At 41.4% G+C, this 19200-nt stretch overlaps 1 protein-coding gene across 6 annotated transcripts in view; it reads right to left on the bottom strand.

Moving 5' to 3' along the window:
- Window positions 1–19200, bottom strand: part of rcor3 (REST corepressor 3) — a 73235-nt gene that overhangs the window by 36661 nt on the left and 17374 nt on the right. For all 6 annotated transcript variants that reach the window (XM_078229736.1, XM_078229733.1, XM_078229735.1 and 3 more), the window contains exon 6: window positions 9435–9559. In XM_078229736.1, the coding sequence (XP_078085862.1) occupies window positions 9435–9559 (125 nt within the window). The remainder of the gene's footprint in view (window positions 1–9434; window positions 9560–19200) is intronic.

Here is a 19200-nt window from a genome sequence, read left to right as displayed (position 1 = left end):
GAGTCAAGTTTTTTTTACACAGAGGGTGGTGGGTGCCTGGAACTCGCTGTCGGGGAAGGTGGTGGAAGCAGATCCGATAGCGAGTTTTAAGGGCATCTGGACAAATACATGAATAGGATGGGAATAGAGAGATATGGTCCTGGGAAGGGTAGGGGGTTTTAGTTCAGTCGGGCAGCATGGTCGATGCAGGCTTGGAGGGCCGAAGGGCCTGTTCCTGTGCTGTAATTTTCTTTCTTTGTTCTTTGAATAAACTCCCCAATAGAATGCTGTCCGAATAATACAAGACTCATGAATGAAACAAAGACTTATAAATTCCAGTCATTCTCAAAAGGATATATATACAACCAAGAAGGTCAAAAGGTCTTTGCTGTTCAGGTTTGACACATCTTCTGAGTTGATCTATTTTCCAATGGTAATTTTAATGAAGATATACATTAGACTGCAGGATTCTATATAAAAGACTCACCTCTCCCTCCTTCCGATTAAAGAGGCGGCAAGATTATTCTAACAGTTATTTCCCCTTGTCTGGGTTTAAATACCTAGAATTACCTCAGTATTCCTGCAATTTGAGTGGCTTGAGGCTGTCAACAACACTCAAATTTGAATTCAATTGGTTCTGTGTCTTTGAGTGCTTGCTTTAAATGCATTGGTCCAATCCAAAAGCTTGTTTTGCTATGCTAGAACTCTGGCTGCTAGGCAATGTTGCAAATGTTGCAAAATTGGCTTCTGCAGCCTGCTTTCTTCAATTTAAAAGTCCAAGCACAAAAACACATTTTTTAAAGAGACAATGCTATACGAATTCTTCTTTTGGTTTCAGCATTTCTTTTCAATATTTATATTTGTCAAACACCACATGTTTAACCTTACATATGCAACTTCATAACAGTATCTCCTAGGACATCTGCTCAAAGATAGTGAAGCATTTCTTTATTAATTGGCTTCTTGCACACGCTTCCTATACACACTACCATTGAATAAACAGCTAACACAGCTGCTTAATTAATCTGTGAACAACACTTGTTTTTGAATTCTCACTAAAAATCAAAGAGAAGCTGCTATTATCCCTCTCGGAGTTTGACTTATTTAAAATACGTACCTTCCAGTTTCTTTACAAATCACTTTGAATAACTAACGAAACCAAGGTTGTAATCTAAGTACACAGACAAATGTTGAAATTTACAACAAAAAAATGACTGATTTTCATCAAAGGTTCATTGTTTTCAAATTTTCTCCCCTTTTGTCTCTTTCTGAGCTGGGCTCACTGAAGTTTAAATGCACCATTTAAGCTGAGAAAAGCTACTAAGTTAATTTCCTAGTTTGCTTGCAATTAATTTAGAAAAATAACGCCATATATCCTGTTAAGGTATGAGAAAATAGACCAGATGAATGCATGGCTGAGGAGATGGTGTAGGAGGGAGGGATTTGGATTTCTAAGGTATTGGGACTGATTCTGGGGAAAATGGAACCTGTACGAGCCAAAACAGGCTGCACTCCAGCAGGACTGGGGGTAATATCCTCACAGGGGTATTTGCTAGTGCTGCTGGGGAGGGTTTAAACTAGAGTGGCAGGCGATGGGAACCTGAATCAGGAGAAACAAAAGAGGGAAACATAGAAACAAAGAACTGAAAAGTAGAAAGCAAAAGTGGAAGGCAGAGGAAACAAGGGCTAGCAGCAAATAAGGCCATGGTACAAAAAATGTGTAAAAATGTTAAAAAGACATGTCTAAAGGTACTGTATCTGAATACACAGAACATTCACACTCAGGTAAACTACTTAACAGTGCAAATTGGTATATATGGGTACAATATTATTATGAATGCGACTGCGGAGTCATGGCTGCAGAGTGACCAGGGCTGGGAACTGAATATCCAAGTGTATTCAAAAATATTTAGAAAGGACAGGCATAAAGGTAAAGGAGATGAGTGGTGCTGTTAGTTCAGGATAAAATCAGTGGAATAGTTCGAGAGGATAATGGCTGAGAAAATCTAAATGTGGAATTAGACCGGGTGGAGCTAAGAAGCAACAGGGGTAGAAAACATTAGTCGGAGTTGTCTATAGGTCTCAAATCAGTAGCAGTAAAGTAAGGGATGGCATCCATCAGGAAATTAGAGATGCATGTAACAAGGGTGCTACAGTAATTATGGGTGACTTTAATCTACATACAGATTGGGTAAACCAAATTAGCAACAATACTGCAGCAGATGAATTTCCTGCAGTATGTATGAAATGTTTTTCTAGACCAGTACTTTGGGAAATCAACTAGGAATATGCTATCCTAGATTTAGTATTATGCAATGAGAAGGGGTTAATTAATAATCTTGTTGTGCGGGGTCCTTTAGGGAACAGTGAGAAAAAAAGCAAGATAGTTGTGGTGGGCGACTTTGACTTCCCCCATATTGACTGGGAATCCCTTACAGCCAGGGGCTTGGACAGAGAGCAATTTGTGTCCAGAAGGGCATTTTGATACAGTATGTTGACAATCCAACCAGGGAGGGAGCCATACTAGACTTGGTATTGGGGAATGAGCCAGGCCAGGTAATCGATGTTTCAGGGCATTTTGGGCTTAGCGACCATAATTCCATAAGATTTCAGGTAGTCATGGAAAAGGACAAGAGTGGCCCTTGGGTGAGGGTGCTTAACTGGGTAGGGCCAATTACATCCAAATTAGACTGTGGGACTTGGAATCAGCCATTAGCAGGTGAAAGGTATGAGTCTGCTTGATCAAGCATAAGTAAGTATTGAGACCCACTTCTGGATGCGGTTTGTGGTTAGGGAAAAGAGGGATGTTTACTGAACATGTGTGTGCTAAAATGTCAAGGACTCTACATCTGCGTGTATAGCGATAAACATGCAAATTAAGGATTGAAAAGATGCTGAATTGTATTGGTTGAAAGTGCAAACCAAACTTTAATGCTATTGGTGTTTTAACTGGCATGTATTGGCTGCAGAGTTGAAACTGTTTTACAGAATCTGGTCGGAAAATCATAGTGAGGCCCACTGTGTTTGTTCACCTTGTGTACAATAAAGGCGTAGTTTTTGAGTACTCACTGTGCATCGTCTGGTTAATTCTGGATAGTTTTTTGGAGGTTCCACCGAGATGGCGAACCCCCGGAATGTCTACATGGGAGAAAAGTGTGGTGCCTCGCTGACCCAACAGCTCGAAGACCACCTGATTTCGGCATAACGAGCTACTTGACAGGGGGAACACATGCTGTCCTGTGTGACACTATCGGGGTAAGCCATCGTTGTTGACAAGGGGGTTCAAGGCCCCATCTGAGTATTGCACAGTTTTGGGTTAAAGGCCCAGTTCGATCGAGGGAGTTGGCAGTTTCTAAGAAGGTTAATCCCCGAACGCTGGCCAGCGAGGTAAGATCTGACCTTTTATAATTATGGGGAATTCATCCAGGAAAAAGATATCTCCGCCTTCCCACCCCCAGGGAACACCTATATGCATTTACACTATGGATCGCTCGCTTCCGCCTTCGTATGCATCGACCCCTCCACCTTCAATTGCTGCAGCCCCACAGCTTTTTTACATTCGTTCATGGGACATGGGCATCACTGGCTGGCCAGCATTTTTTGCCAATCCCAAGTTGCTCCAGGGCAGTTAAGAGTCACTTGGGCACAGAAATGGTAGATGGAGTTTAATCTGGACAAATGCGAGCTAATGCATTTGGGAGGATCAAATTAAGGTATGAATTATACTGTAAATGGCAGAACCCCTAGGAACATTAACATACAGAGGGATTTGGGCGTGCAGGTCCACAGTTCCCGGTAAGTGGCAACACAGATTGCTAAGGTGATTAAGAAAGCATAAGTCATGCTTGCCTTCATCAGCCAGGGCATTGAGTACAAGAGCTGGGAAATCATGTTGCAGCTATATAAAACCTCGGTTAGGCCGTATTTGGAGTATTGTATGCAGTTTTAGTCACCACACTATCAGAAGAACGTGGAAGCTTTGGAGAAAGTGCAAAGAAGGTTCACCGGGATGTTGCTGGTCTCGAGGATGTCGGCTATGAGGAGAAATTGAATCAGCTAGGATTGTTTTCACTGGAAAGATAGAGGCTGAGGGGAGACCCGAGAGGTCTACAACATTATGAGAGGCATAGACAGGGTGGATAATCAAAGGCTTTTTCCAAGGTTGGAAGTGTCAATTACAAGGGGGCACAGGTTCAAGATGAGAGGGAAAAAGTTTAAGGGAAATGTTCGGGGGAGGTTTTCACACAGAGTGGTGGGTGCCTGGAACGCGTTGCTAGAGGATGTGGTGGAAGCAAGCACATTAGCAACATTTAAGAGGCATCTGGATGGATACATGAATAGGGAAGAACTAGAGGGTTATGGACCAAGTAAGGGCAGGATGTTTTAGTTAGGGCATTATGATCGGCACAGGCTTGGAGGGCTGAAGGGCCTGTTCCTATGCTGTACTTTTCTTTGTTGACATGATTTACTTTTCATGTTAATGAACAAGTCTATGAAACTATGAAGGCATGAAGTATGAGTTGGCTAGATTGGGGAGCTTCATTAAAAGGCATGATGGTAGATTATGGAACAAATGCATGCATTGTGACAATTATACATTTATTTTTGGTGCAAAAACACAAAGTAAATTAAGGATAGTATTAGATCCAAAGAGTTTTTCTATAAAGTTGCTAGAAAAAGTAGCCTGAGGACTGGGAGTTCAGAATTCAGCAAAGGAGTAAACTTGCAAGTAATATAAAAGCGGACTATAAAAGCTTCTATAAGTATATAAAAAGGAAAAGATTAGTGAAGACAAATGTAGGTCCCTTAAAGTCCAAAGCAAGAGAATTTATAACAAGGAAATAGCAGAGCAATTAAACAACTACTTTCGTCCTGTCTTCACAGAGGAAGACACAAATAACTTCCCAGAAATGATAAGGAATCCAAGGGTCTAGTGAGGAGGAATTAAAGGAAATTACTACCACTGGAAAAATAGTGCTGGGGAAATTAAATGGGACTCTCCAGAGCACCAAAGGAGATGGTCACAAAAATAATGGATGCGTTAGATGTTATCTTCCAATATTTTGTTGATTCTGGAACAATCCCAGCGGACTGGTGAGTGGCAAATGTAACCCCTTTATTTAGAAAAGGATGGAGAAACAGGGAATTACAGACCAATTAACTTATCAGTAGAAGGGAAAATGTCAGAGTCTGTTATAAAAGATGCAGTAACAGCAAAACAAACAGGATTAGACAAAATCAATATGGATTTATGTAAGGCAAATCATGTTTGACAAACCTACTGGAGTTTTTTGGTGACGTAGAATAGATAAGGGTGAACCAGTGGATGTGGTGTATTTACATTTTCAGAAAGCTTTACTCCCATGTAAGAGGTTAGTGTGCAAAATTAAAGTGCATGGGATTGGGCGTAATATATTGGCATGGACTGAGAATTGGCTAGCAGACAGGAAACAGGGATTAGGAACAAATAGGGTTTATTTTCTGAAGTGGCAGGCAGTGACTAGTGGGATCCCGCAGTAGTCGGTGTTTGGGCCCCAGCTATTCACAACATACATCAATGATTTGGATAAGGGAACTAAAAGTAATATTTCCAGGTTTGCTGATGACATGAAGCTTGGTGGGAAGGTGAGTAGTGAGGAAAATGTTAAGTGGCTTCAAGGTGATTTAGACAAGTTGAGTTAGTGGGCAAACACATAGCAGATGTAGTAGTATTATATGGATAAATGTGAAGTTGTCCACTTTGGACGGAGAAACAGAATGGCAGAGTATTATTTAAATGGTGATAGTTTTGGAAATGTTGATGTACAAAGGGACCTGGGTGTCCTCGTACACCAGTCACAAAGTAAACATGCAGGACAGCAAGCAACTAGGAAGGCAGATGATATGTTGGCCTTCATTGCAACAGGACTTGAATATAGGAGCAAGGATGTCTTACTGCAGCTATATAGGGCCTGGGTGAGATCACGCCTGGAGTATTGGGTGCAGTTTTGATCTCCTTATCTAAGAAAAGATATACTTGATATAGAGAGAGTGCAGATTGTTGTGTGAGGAGAGAGCTGAGCCTGTATTCACTGGAATTTCGAAGAATGAGGGGGGATCTAATTGAAACAAATACAATTCTGACAGGGCTGGACAGACTAGATGTAGTGATATTGTTTCCCCTGATCGCGGGGTCTAGAACAAGGGGTCACAGTCTTATGATACAGGGTTGAGATAAAGAGAAACGTCTTCACACAAGGTGGTGAACTTGTAGAATTCTCTACCAGAGACTTTTGTGACGGCCAAATCACTGAATATATTTAAGGAATTAGTTGGATTTCTCAACGCTAAAGGTGTCAAGGGGCACGGGGAGAATGCTGGAGTATGGTGTTGAGGTAGAGGACCAGCTTTGATCGGCACGGTAGCACAGTGGTTAGCATTGCTGCGTCACAGCTCCAGGGACCTGGGTTCGATTCCCGGCTTGGGTCACTGTCTGTGGGGAGTTTGCATATTCTCCTCGTGTCTGCGTGGGTTTCCTCCAGGTGCTCCGGTTTCCTCCCACAGTCCAAAGATGTGCGGGTTAGGTTGATTAGCCATGCTAAAAATTGCCCTTAGTGTCCTGAGATGCGTAGGTTGGAGGGATTAGTGGGCAAATATGTAGGGATATGGGGATAGGGCCTGGGTGGGATTGTGGTCGGTGCAGACTCGATGGGCCGAATGGCCTCTTTCTGTACTGTAGGGTTTCTTTGATTTCTTTGAATGTTGGAGCTAAACACCTGAATGGCCTATTCCTGCTCCTATTTTCTATGTTTCTAAATTGTTTCAACTTGGGCAAATAATTATTCTGATGAATGTTAAATAATTCTTTATAGCGCATTAGCTCAGATTGTGGTATTTTGTGAATTGTAGTCACAGGTGCAGCTGGCCACCCCTTTCCTTTAACCAAGATAACTGCAGGGTAAGTATCAACTGCTTGTGAAGGGGTGCGACAGAGGATAAGAACTCAAACTACATACGATAAGGAAGATATTTAAAGATCAAGTACAACTAATCACACAAACTGTAATTTTGCTCTGAATTGAAGATATTTGCATTTATGGAAAAATGAAATTATTGGAGTGCTTTTGGCAAAGTCATTTTAAGCAATCTGACTGGATCTATTCTGACTTTTAGGTTCTTATCACCTCCCAGTATTACAAAATAGAGCTAAAGTGCATTCTGATTCAATTTTACATGTTGACATATGCTGCGCAATTTCTTTTAAAACAAATACACTTTATCAAGCCTTTAGCATTATCATCAATATATTTGAGAGATTTGGTGTGATCAGGGTTGAGCACAAACTGTTTATACATATTGCTGCTAATCCAGTTGCATGTGAAAACTGTGCATAATTCTGATCACTATATTACAAAATAAACACCCTGACATTTACAAAGGTACAATGGATCTCCATAAACTTGAATACTTCCATGTACTAACTTACACCGAATTCCATTTACCCATCGTCCCCATGTTCACTGAACTACATTGGCTCTCAGTCTGGCAAGATCTCCACCATAAATTTTCATCCTGGTCTCACCCCTCCCTATCTCTGCAGCAACCTCCACAAACTTCCAATATCTCTGCATTCCTAATTCTGGCCTGTTGCTCATCTCTGATCAAAAATTGCTATGCTTTCAACAGCCTAGGCACTATGCTCTAGAATAAAAATAGAAAACGTTAGAAATACTCAACAAGTCTGGCAGCATCTGTGGACAAAGAAACAGACCTTTTATCAGAATTCCAAGCTCTGGAATTCTCTCCCCAAATCTCTGCCTCTTCACTTATCTCTCCTCCTATAAGACGCTCCTTAAAAACTACTTATTTGACCAAGACACTGGGTCACCTGTCCTAATGTGGAGATGCCGGTGTTGGACTGGGGTAAACACAGTAAGAAGTTTAACAACACCAGGTTAAAGTCCAACAGGTTTATTTGGTAGCAAAAGCCACACAAGCTTTCGGAGCTGCAAGCCCCTTCTTCAGGTGAGTGGGAATTCTGTTCACAAACAGAGCATATAAAGACACAAACTCAATTTACATGAATAATGGTTGGAATGCGAATACTTACAACTAATCAAGTCTTTAAGAAACAAAACAATGTGAGTGGAGAGAGCATCAAGACAGGCTAAAAAGATGTGTATTGTCTCCAGACAAGACAGCCAGTGAAACTCTGTGGGGGTTACAAATAGTGTGACATGAACCCAATATCCCGGTTGAGGCCGTCCTCGTGTATGCAGACGCTGCGACAACGGATGAATGAACACCGCTCGACAATCACCAGGCAAGACTGTTCTCTTCCTGTTGGGGAGCACTTCAGCGGTCACGGGCATTCGGCCTCTGATATTCGGGTAAGCGTTCTCCAAGGCGGCCTTCACGACACACGACGGCGCAGAGTCGCTGAACAGAAACTGATAGCCAAGTTCCGCATACACGAGGACGGCCTCAACCTGGATATTGGCTTCATGTCACACTATTTGTAACCCCCACAGAGTTTCACTGGCTGTTTTGTCTGGAGACAATACACATCTTTTTAGCCTGTCTTGATGTTCTCTCCACTCACATTGTTTTGTTTCTTAAAGACTTGATTAGTTGTAAGTATTCGCATTCCAACCATTATTCATGTAAATTGAGTTTGTGTCTTTATATGCTCTGTTTGTGAACAGAATTCCCACTCACCTGAAGAAGGGGCTTGCAGCTCCGAAAGCTTGTGTGGCTTTTGCTACCAAATAAACCTGTTGGACTTTAACCTGGTGTTGTTAAACTTCTTACTGTGTTCACCTGTCCTAATACAGCCCAGGATCAAGTTTTGTTTGATACATGTTCTGTGCAGTACCTTGGGATGTTTTACTTTATTAAATGCACTATTATCAATACAAGTTGGTATTAGTATTTGTTAACATCTGAAATTAATAGAAACTGCAGAAGCTGTTTGTTTACGATGTGGAAGACAATTTAGTAATGATCTTACCAAGGTACATTCAGGATCCTAAAGAATATCGACAAAATAATTAATACATTGAACGTAGATCCTACAAGAGGGTGTAGCCTCAAATTTAGAAGGAGGATGATGAAAAGTGCATTTGGATATAATTATTTTACACAGAACAGTGAATGTATTCAAAGGTGACAGTCACGACTGGTTGGATGAGTCAATTGAAGAAAGGGCTAGGTAAGTAACTAATGAAAAATTTGCTAGGAGTATGAAATGTAATGCATTTTTTATATCCATACCAGATGGATCTAAGTATATTATTTCCCCCATACCATGAACTCTATTTTTTTTCTGATTTTGTGATTCTGATTTCTGTTCTTTCCTGATTTTGATCTGAAACAGTATAATTTAGTGTTCAGAGCACAAGCTTTATACAGGTATCAGTTGCTTCTGTAAGTAGTAAACATGCATGCCAAGGGAATAACCATCTGACTCGACTCACCTTTCATCTTGATTGTTTCTACTTGCTAGTTTTCGTGCTTGTCGATCCATTAAACTTGTTCGTGATCGAGTTTTTTTCCAGGAGTAGTAGTACTTCACTAGGCTTGCAATTGACTTATCTGGTAGCTAAGGTATGATACAAGAGGAAACCAATCAAAACCCTACATGATATTAATTACTGCACAGACACAGTCACTATAGTAAGCTGAGAAGTGGAAGCGAATAGGATTGGGGAGATAAATATGGTCCATATCCTCAAAAATCCCCATTAAGACAGTATTTTGTTTAACAATATGGCTTTTTTTGTCTTTCACAATAAGCTTATTTTAAAAAAACAATTTATACCCTTGATGGCAACAGCACTCCAAGGTAGGCAAAGGACTGATGTACCCTGTACAAGGTAATTTAGTGTATATTAAGCACTGGTGAAAACAATCATTATCCTTTTGATCTTTGGTTATGGTTTTGAAATGTTAAAGTATCTCAAAAGTGAAAAATCAGGGCCTGGACATCAAGCACAGCATATAAATGATTAATTAATAAGATTTTCAGTGTCAATTATATTTTCAATACTCTCATCATATTTTCAATTGAGAATCAACTTTGCAAACTAAGAATTTAGGGAAGTCAGGAAACAGTAAGGGAGGAACAGGACAAAAATAAAAGAAAATTTTTAAAAATATAAATATTGCTCAGAGTTAAGAGCTTTAACATTGAACCACTAATAAGCTACTATCCTGTGACAAGGACACTTAGGACAGTTTCACCTATAGAAAAACATAGTTAATAGAATGATTCTCTGACTTGTAAGTAAATTAAAGATCTATGTAGAGCTATATAGACTGAGAATTTAATGAGATTGTTATGATTTTGTTTCATGTTCAGTATTCTTATCCCGTGGACTTAAAACGTCTTACAGAATTTCTTCAACACTTATTTATAACAATTCAGAGATTTAGCCCATGTAACCATGATAGTCAAAAAGAGGGAGAGAGAAAAGAGGGAACTATAGGCCAGTAGGCCTGACATCAGTAGCAAGGAAAATGCTAGAATCTACTGCTAAATACATAATGACAGGGCACTTTGTGTAGTCGTATTATAATTTTCAGAGTCAACATGGATTTATGAAAGGCAAACAGTGTTTGACAAATATGTTTTGTGGGGATCTAACAATCAAGATAGATAAGGGGTTAACAGTGGATGTAGTGCATTTGGATTTTCAAAAAGCAGTCGATAAAGTGCCACATGACAAAAAAATAGAGTTCATGGTATGGGGGAAATAATATACTTAGATTGTTTAAGGAACAGAAAACAAAAAATGGGAACAAATGAGCCACTTTCAGATTGATAGGTTGTAACTATTGGAGTACTGTAAGATCAGCTATTTACAATCCATATCAATGGCTCACCTCTGGGGACTGAGTATAATGTATCCAAATTATTTCTGATACAAAGTTAGGCATGAAAATAGTCTACGAGGAGGATTCAGAGGTTGCAAAGGGTTAGGTTAAGCGTACAGACTGAATATAGCAGATGGAGATAATACATACTGCTGCCACTATTCGTCGGTGGATGTTTCTGATGGACAGGGTGCTAATCAAATGGGTTTGGTTTTTCCTGGATGGTGTTGAGCTTCTTGAGTGCTGTTGGAGCTGCATTCACACACACCCAAGCAAGTAGAGTGTTCTCCATCACACCCTTGACCTGTGTCTTGCAAATTGTGGACAGCCTTTCGGGTGTCAGAAGGTGAGTTACTCGCCACAAATTTCGCAGCCTCTGACCTACTTCTTGTAGCCACGTTATTCATATGACTGGTTGAATCAAATTTCTTGTCAATGGTAACCCATTGATAGATGTTGACAGTGGGGAATTCAGTGATAGTAATACCATTTAATGTGTCACAGAGATGGGTAGATTCGCTCTCGTTGGCGATGCCTATAACCTAGCACATGTGTGGTACAAAAGGTACTTGCTGCTTATCAGTGTAGGGACCTTTGACCCAAAAGCAGTAATAGTAAGAAAAAAATTACTTTAAATGTTTGGGAATGTGTAATTGTTTTTAGAAGCATTTAAAAATAAATTTTAAGCGTTTGGAATCAGATGTAAAGGGATCAATTATAATTTTATGAAAAATAAGAACTGAGGACTCTTGACCTGGAAGCAATAACAGCAGCCATATAAATACTATGGATACAGCAGGAGGTCAGAGGGTAGCAATCCTGCAGCGAGTAACTCACCTGCTGACTCTGCAAAGCCTGTTCAGCATCTACAAGGCAAAGGTCAACAGCATGATGAAATACTCTCCACTTGCCTGGATGAACTGCACCATCCAGGACAAAGCAGTCCACTTGATTGGCACCCCATCTATCATCTTCAATATTCATGGCTTCCATTACTTATAGATGGTACAAAGTATGTACCATCTATAAGATGCACTGCAGCAACTCAACAAGGCTCCTTCAACAGTACCTCCAAATCCACAACCTCTACTACCTACAAGGACAACAGATGCATGAGAACACCTTGTCTGCAAGTTCCCCCCACCAAGCCACACACCATCATGACTCAGAACTATATCTCTGTTCCTTCATTATCACTGGGTAAAAATCCTGAAACTCCCTTCCTGACAATACTGTGGGCGTACCCATACCTCGGACTACAGTGGTTCACAAAGGTAGCTCAACACCACTGTCTCAAGGGCAAGTGGGGATGGGCAATAAATGCTGGGCAAGCCATCAACACCCATATTCATTAAAAAATAGTTTTTTAAAAAGGAAGCAAATTAAAATACAGAGACTGTGCAGCAGACAAAAAAGGAGAGAGAAGAACTGACGGAGGAGGTAGTTCTGTTGTCTTGGTTTTACCTCAGGATTCATTAGCATCTTACTCTAGACAATGGCCTTTTGTTGAAAACTGAAAACAACTATTTACAAAAGTTAAACAAGATCAAAACATAGCTGGAGGTACTAAGCTCCAAGATGCTTCTCAGTCATTTTCCTTCAGTGAGTGATATCCCTGTGATATAGCTACTGAGGATTTGTGTGAGGAGCTATCATTTGAGTTAACCCTTTATTCTGCATTTCTCCCAAGTTCACTCCGCCCACATCCAACTCCTACTTCCATCAACACCCCCAACCCGAAGTCACTTTCGCCAGAGGAACCAATTCCCAATTTCAGCTCTCTTGAAGGACGTGAAGGACATATGTTTTCCCCTACTGTCTCCTTGGAAGGCAAACACATCAGTAGAGTGGGATAGCAGCCTCTTACAAAAGTACTTTCAGCTCATATGAAGAGCTTTGCAGTTGTGACGACAAGAAAAGCATTCAATCTGAGTGAAGAATGAATCTGGTGGACAAAAAGAACATCCTGAAGACACTGGAGATGAAGGAGGGAGGACTTCTCTACTAATCTTGGGGTAAGAATTTCTCTTTCTATAGGTAGTGGTATCACTTTCACACTTGCATCAGTATGAGGCTGCTCCGCTGTAGATAATGAGATCTTGGGATCAGATGCAGCAAGAAGCACCATCATGAACAATGGGATAAACTTCAGGACTTGGATCTGCAAAAAGTTCCAGTATAGCACAGGAACCAGACTTGCTTGGAAGTTCAATGTCAGCGTCAGGAGTTTTTAACTACAAGAGTCTCAGAGGTAATAGGAAAAACAGCTAATGTCAGTACATCTTCAGATAGTTGCTCCATAGCTAACTCTTGTCTGATGCTCAGGTCATTTTCTTATATGTCTTACAGCATTTATACATTGCTGTACTGCAATAAGTTCACTATCATTTCTAATGTGTAAATCCCTTTCTGTGGCTTGGTTGCGCTGTGACTGCTAATGGTTGGATTAGTTTAGTCTTCCTTTTTTAGGTAGCTAAACTGCTCCTGAAGCTTAATTCAATGTTTTCAAGTTCCATTAAGTTTTTTTAAGGCACTCTTCAGAGAAGCTCTGTAGTTTGGGCCTTTGCTTCTTTACCGAAAGGAAGTTTGACTGCTTCCATAGCTTGCTGATGTAATTCAAGTGCGAGCTCCAACTTACATTTGTATGGATTGATAAGCTCTAAACTTTCACTAATGGTTTGATCCAATGAAGTTAAATATCTCATTCTCCCTGGATAGCTTTTTGTTGGATGCTTGCATTTGTTGTTACATGCTGTCAGTGGGCTTAGTGGAATAAGCAGACAAATTCACCTGTTGATTGTCTTCTTCAACAAAATGGTAATTCTTCTTGAAAGAGACAACAAAGATTTCATGATCATTGGCAGTGGAGTCAAAGAGCATAGTATGGGGCAGGACCTTGCATTACAACAGATCATCTGCCTCTGCAGCAACTTCATTCTCTTGCACTCTTTCCTGACAGAGCAAATTAAGGTCCAGAATATTATCTTGCAAGTGGTCACCATCATTCTTGGTGCATACTGCTTCTGCTAGCCTGTCTCCAAAGTGAAAAGATCTGTAATATCCTTGATCTTTGGAATTGAATAAAGGTTGCAATGTCACTTTAGATGCAACTGTCAGATAACACTAAGACACCAGCTCATGCTTGAATTGAATCAGATGCCCATTTACATCAATGTCAGCACTCCAATATGGTTTTGTATTTTCCTTTAAGTCTCCTGAGAGATTTCCTGTTCGTCAAAGTCTTGAATTTCAGGAGTGGAGGCCCCATAAATAGATGTAAGCCAAGACTTCCTGGAGTAGCAGACCACTTTAAAATGGCCGAACTTGCCACATCAGATTGATGCACAATTCAGTTGGGGCATTCTTTCCACCTGTGGACCTTCTTCTTCCTTACACCCTTTCAATGACAACTTTTTTTTTAATACAAAGACTGAAGTATGAGTCAAAGGATCCACTGTCTTTTTGTTCACTGCTCAGCCTGTCTAGGACTCTCTATATTTTGAAATGATTCTGTTAAGGGCAAAGTAGTAGCCATTTCTCACCCTAATTTGAAGTTGTCTTTTCCCACACTGCTCATCTCGCCAGTCACTTGGCTGCCCTCGTTACTTTGTCATCTCCAATGTGATAGCTGGATTGGCCTTGAAGTCCTTCCCTGTTGTGCTGCACTGTCGTTGGGCTTCACTTGAAACTTTTCCCACCATTTTCTACTGTTTCAGTGAGTGCAGTCACTGGCCACCACCTTTTATTATGGTTTTATCTTGGGACTTGTTAGCTTCTTACTTCTAATGAGATCTTGCTGAATCTTTTATTGAAAACAATTTTATTTACACAATAACTATTCACAGAAGTTAAACAAGACAAAGCGAACTACTTTCCATCATTTTCCTTCTGTAAGTGGCATCACTGTGATGTAGCTCCTCACGCACACTCAATAGCTATTAAAATTAACTCATTACTCCACAAGGGGGCAGTAAGCTGAGTGGGCATCTGGATTTCTAAGCAGTTCAAAAGCGCATTTAGGACTGCTGTCGATGTTTCTTTCACTTGCTGTTGATTGAATGCCCAGAATCAGTCATTTCATGTTAATGTCAAGGCGGTTCTGGTAGATCCACATGACCACAACCAAGAGAAAATGAGGGTTGAGAAAGTCCAAGAAGTGTTCAATTGTGTAGAAGGCTGCACAGACAAAATTCTGTTTAGGCAGAAGTTACTGCCTGTGATGAACCAGCATCTCAGAGCTCTAACCATTTAGATATTATGCTTCATTTTATTTTTCTGGCCAAAGTGGAAAATTTCCCACTTTCCTACATTATATTCCATTTGCCAGGTCTTCGCCCAGTTAACCGTTGTATATTCCTTTGTAGCCTTCTTGTATCCTCTTCATATCTTACTACCCTACCATTGTGTCATCAACAAATTTAGCAACCATAACTTCACCATTGATATGAATTGTAGACTTGAACCCAAGTACGGATTCCTGTAGCGCACCATCAACATATTGCCAACCAAAATCATAGAAATCATAGAAACCCTACAGTGCAGAAGGAGGTCATTCGGCCCATCGAGTCTGCACCGACCACAATCCCACCCAGACCCTACCCCCACATATTTACCCGCTAATCCCGCTAACCTACGCATCTCAGGACTCTAAGGGGCAATTTTTTCAACCTGGCCAATCAACCTAACCCGCACATCTTTGGACTGTGGGAGGAAACCGGAGCACCCGGAGGAAACCCACGCAGACACGAGGAGAATGTGCAAACTCCACACAGACAGTGACCCGAGCCGGGAATCGAACCCGGGACCCTGGAGCTGTGAAGCAGCAGTGCTAACCACTGTGCTACCGTGCCGCCCCATTTAGAACGAAGAACAGTACAGCACAGGAAACAGGCCCTTCGGCCCTCCAAGCCTGTGCCGCTCCTTGGTCCAACTAGACCAATCGTTTGTATCCCTCCATTCCCAGGCTGCTCATGTGACTATCCAGGTAAGTCTTAAACGATGTCAGCGTGCCTGCCTCCACCACCCTACTTGGCAGCGCATTCCAGGCCCCCACCACCCTCTGTGTAAAAAACGTCCCTCTGATATCCGAGTTATACTTCGCCCCTCTCAGCTTGAGCCCGTGACCCCTCGTGATCGTCACCTCCGACCTGGGAAAAAGCTTCCCACTGTTCACCCTATCTATACCCTTCATAATCTTGTACACCTCTATTAGATCTCCCCTCATTCTCCGTCTTTCCAAGGAGAACAACCCCAGTCTACCCAATCTCTCCTCATAGCTAAGACCCTCCATACCAGGCAACATCCTGGTAACTTGGTAATTTATGCCAAGTGTTTCCTGTTAGCTAGCCAATCTTTTATCTACGTCAATATGTTACCTCCTACACCATGAGTTTTTTTTTGCAATATCTTTTCATGTGGTACCTTATTTTGATTTGATTTATTATTGCCATATGTATCAGGATACATGAAAAGTATTGTTTCTTGCGCGCTATACAGACACGACATACCATTCACAGAGTACATAGGGGAGAAGGAATGGATAGGGTGCAGAATATAGTGTTGCAATTACAGATAGGGTGAACAGAAAGATCAGCTTAATATACGCTAGGACCACTCAAAAGCCTGATGGCAGCTGGGAAGAAGCTGTTCCAGAGTCGGTTGATACATGTTTTTGGACTTTTGCATCTTTTTCCCGATGGAAGGTGGAAGAGAGTATGTCCGCGGTGCATGGGGTCCTTGATTACGCTGGCTGCTTTTCTGAGGCAGCAGGAAGTGTAGACGGAGTCAATAGAAGGGAGGCTGGTTTGCATGATGGACTGGGTTACGTTCACAACCTTTTGTAGTCTCTTGTGGTCTCGGTCATAATCATAATGTCATAGAGGTTTACAGCATGGAAACTGGCCCTTCCACACAACGTGTCCATGCCGCCCCTTTTTTTTAAAGCACTAAGTTAGTCCCAATTGCCAGCGTTTGGCCCATATCCCTCTATATCCATCCTACCCATGTAACTATCTAAATGCTTTTTAAAAGACAATTGTACCCGCCTCTACTACCACCTCTGGCAGCTTGTTCCAGACACTCACCACCCCGTGTGAAAACATTTGCCCCTCTGGAGACTTCTGTATCTCTCCCCTCTCACCTTAATGCTCTCTAGTTTTAGGACATCCCTATCTTTGGGAAAAGATATTGACTATCTAGCTGATCTATACCCCTCATTATTTTATAGACCTCTATCAGATCACCCCCGAGTCTCCTACGTTCCAGGGAAAAGAGTCCCAGTCTATCCAGCCTCTCTTTATAACTCAAACTATCAAGTCCTGGTAGCATCCTAGTAAAACTTTTCTGCACTCTTTCTAGTTTAATAATATCCTTTCTATAGTAGGGTGACCAGACTGTACTCAGTATTCCATGTGTGGTCTTACTAATGTCTTGTACAACTTCAACAAGACATCCCAACTCCTGTATTCAATGTTCTGACCAATGAAACCAAGCATGCTGAATGCCTTCTTCACCACTCTATCCACCTGTGGCTCCACTTTCAAGGAGCTATGAATCTATACCCCTAGATTTTTGTTCTATAACTTTCCCCAACACCCTACCATTAACTGAGTAAGTCCTGCCCTGGTTCGGTCTACCAAAATGCATCACCTTGCATTTATCTAAATTAAACTCCATCTGCCATTCATCGGCCCACTGGCCCAATTGATCCAAGATCCCGTTGCAATCCTAGGTAACTTCTTTACTGCCCACTATGTCACCAATCTTGGTGTCATCTGCAAACTTACTAACCATGCCTCCTAAATTCTCATCCAAATCATTAATATAAATGACAAATAACAGTGGACCCAGCACTGATCCCGGAGGCACACCGCTGGTCACAGGCCTCCAGTTTGAAATACAACCCTCTATAACCACCCTCTGGCTTCTGTTATCAAGCCAATTTTGTATCCATTTGGCTACCTCACCCTGGATCCAATGAGATTTAACCTCATGCAATAACCTACCATATGGTACCTTGTTAAAGGCCTTGCTAAATTCCAGGTAGACAACATCAACTGCACTGCCCTCATCTATCTTCTTGGTTACCCCTTCAAAAAACTCAATCAAATTTGAGAGACATGATTTTCCACTCAAAGCCATGGTGACTGTTCCTAATCAGTCCTTATGTCTCTAAATGCCTGTAGATCTTGTCTCTCAAAATACCTTCTAACAACCTATCCACTACAGATGTGAGGCTCACTGGCCTGTAGTTCCCAGGCTTTTCCCTGCAGCCCTTCTTAAACAAAGACACAACATTTGCCACTCTCCAATCTTCAGGCATCTCACCTGTGGCTGTCGATGATTCAAATATCACTGCTAAAGGACCCACAATTTCCTTCTTAGCCTCCTACAACATCCTGGGATACACTTCGTCAGGTCCCGGGGATTTACCTACCGCGATGCGCTTTAAAACTTCCAGCACCTCCTTCTCTGTAATATGTACATTCCTCAAGACATCACTGTTTATTTCCCCAAGTTCCCTAACATCCATCCTTTTCTCAACAGTAAATACTGATGAGAAATATTAATTTAGGATCTCACCCATCTCCTGTGGATCCACACATAGATGACGTAGTTGATCCTTAAAGGGCCCTACCCTCTCCCTACTTTTTTGCCCTTTATGTATTTGTAGAATCTCTTTGGTTCTCCTTTGCCATATCTGCCAAAGCAATCTTGTGCTCCTTTTTTGCCCTCCTTATTTCTCTCTTAACTCTACTCCTACACCCTCTATACTCTTCAACGGATCCACTTGATCGCAGCTGCCTATGCATGTCAAAATCTTCTTCTTCTTGATCAGGGCCTCAATATTCCAAGTCATCCAGGGTTCCAAGGCAGGAGCCATACCATGTTGTGATGCATCCAGAAAGGATGCTTTCTATGGTGTATCTGTGAAAGTTCATGAGAGTTGTAGTGGACATGCCTAATTTCCTGAGCCTCCTGAGAAAGTAGAGGTATTCATGGGCTTTAACAATAGTGTTGGTGTGAAGGGACCAGGACAGATTGTTGGTGATCTGAACACCTAGAAAATTGAAGCTCTCAACCATCTCCACTTCATCATCGTTGACGTAGACAGGGGCACATCCTTCACTGTGTTTCTTGAAGTCAGTGACTATCGTCTTTGTTTTACTGACATTGAGGGAGGGATTAGTGTCATCACACCATTTCACCAGATTTCCTATCTCTTTTCTATACTCTGTCTTGTCATCGTTTGAGATCTGACCCACTACAGTGGTGTCATCAGCAAACTTGAAGATGGAGTTGGAGCAGTATTTGGTCATGCAGTCATAAGTGTATAAAGGAGTATCTTAAGCGGCTGAGGACACATCC

Source organism: Mustelus asterias, chromosome 15 (genome assembly GCF_964213995.1).
Source record: "Mustelus asterias chromosome 15, sMusAst1.hap1.1, whole genome shotgun sequence".
Classification (NCBI taxonomy): Eukaryota; Metazoa; Chordata; class Chondrichthyes; order Carcharhiniformes; family Triakidae; genus Mustelus; species Mustelus asterias.
This window is presented reverse-complemented; position numbering and strand designations above follow the sequence as displayed.